The sequence below is a fragment of the Macrobrachium rosenbergii genome, chromosome 23 (assembly GCF_040412425.1).
Source record: "Macrobrachium rosenbergii isolate ZJJX-2024 chromosome 23, ASM4041242v1, whole genome shotgun sequence".
NCBI lineage: Eukaryota > Metazoa > Arthropoda > Malacostraca > Decapoda > Palaemonidae > Macrobrachium > Macrobrachium rosenbergii.
Genome location: NC_089763.1, coordinates 352,095 through 353,204, shown reverse-complemented (window position 1 = coordinate 353,204; position 1,110 = coordinate 352,095). Strand labels below are relative to the sequence as shown.

At 48.6% G+C, this 1,110-nt stretch overlaps 1 protein-coding gene across 1 annotated transcript in view; it reads left to right on the top strand.

The window, feature by feature from the left end:
- The first annotated feature begins 127 nt into the window (after nt 1-127).
- The window catches only part of LOC136850950 (golgin subfamily A member 6-like protein 22), a 1,293-nt gene continuing 310 nt past the window's right edge, over nt 128-1,110 (top strand). The window contains exon 1 of the mRNA XM_067124931.1: nt 128-1,110. This exon is cut by the window's right edge and continues 310 nt beyond it. Coding sequence (XP_066981032.1) covers nt 128-1,110 — 983 coding nt within the window.

Below are 1,110 nucleotides of genomic sequence, written 5' to 3'. Positions count from 1 at the left end.
ACGCTCCCCGAAGCGGGATTCGCAATCAGAATCCTTCGCCTCCTCACCATCTCCAGAGTCCCAGAAGGCATATTCGAAAACTAACGATAAGAAAAGTGAAAGTCAAAAAGTTAGAGTCTGCCTCATAATGACTTCGTTACTACTTAACAGTTGTATTGGAATTTTTATGGCTCTGGTCCGCCTGGTTGGATCATTGATTACTACTGATTGTTATACCTCTGGAGTCCAGCTTGGAAACATTTCTCGGAAAGAAAGGAACGAAGGCAGAACAGAATACGGCGAAGTTCTGCAGGAAATAAGACGACTGAGAGAGGGACAAGAAGACCTGCAGAAGGAGATCCGCAAAGAACACGAGAGGAACCAGAAGATGGAACAACTACTCCAGAATCTTCTGAAGAAAGTGGAAGAGAAGCCATCAGACCAGCACACCAGAGAATTCGCTAAAGCAGACGACAGGACGAAGGAAGCCGAAGTTATGTCTGGAAGGAGGGATGGAAAGGAGAGGAAGACACCCTTGGCCCGCAGATTAAGACCCAAACGTTGGAAGCCAAATGAAATGAGTTTGTGGAGTTCAGTGTTGAAATTCGCTGCCCAGAAACATAAGAAGAAGAAGAAGAAGGAGTCGGACCGCCCTCTGAATTACTACGAGGACATGCCCGAGACCCAGGGGCTGTACGAGGAGCTCCACAGGCAAGACGCAGAAAACCTCCACCTGCGGAACAGGATTAGCGTTGCCAGAGTTAGGAACGAACTTCTACAAGAGCAACTGGAGGCCCAAAAGGCAGAGAACAAGCAACTCAGGAATCGCATTACCCAGATGGAAGGAGGATTGAAAGTGGACAATGAATGTGTGGAGAACCTCAGGCGGCAGCTGGGCAAGGCGAACTGCATTGTCGAACAAAAGATCAAGGAAGCTGACGGATTAAAACATAAACTCGAGGAGCTAAACTTGGTGATTGAAAAGCAGGAGAAAATCCATGGCGAGCAGGCCGACGAGTTACTCCAGTGCCAGAGAGAGAAGGCAGAGCTGGAAGAGAGAGTCCAGGGACTCCAGCAAGAAAACGAGAAGCTGCAGAAGGAAGGAGAGTCCAGGAAGTGCGAACTCCAGCA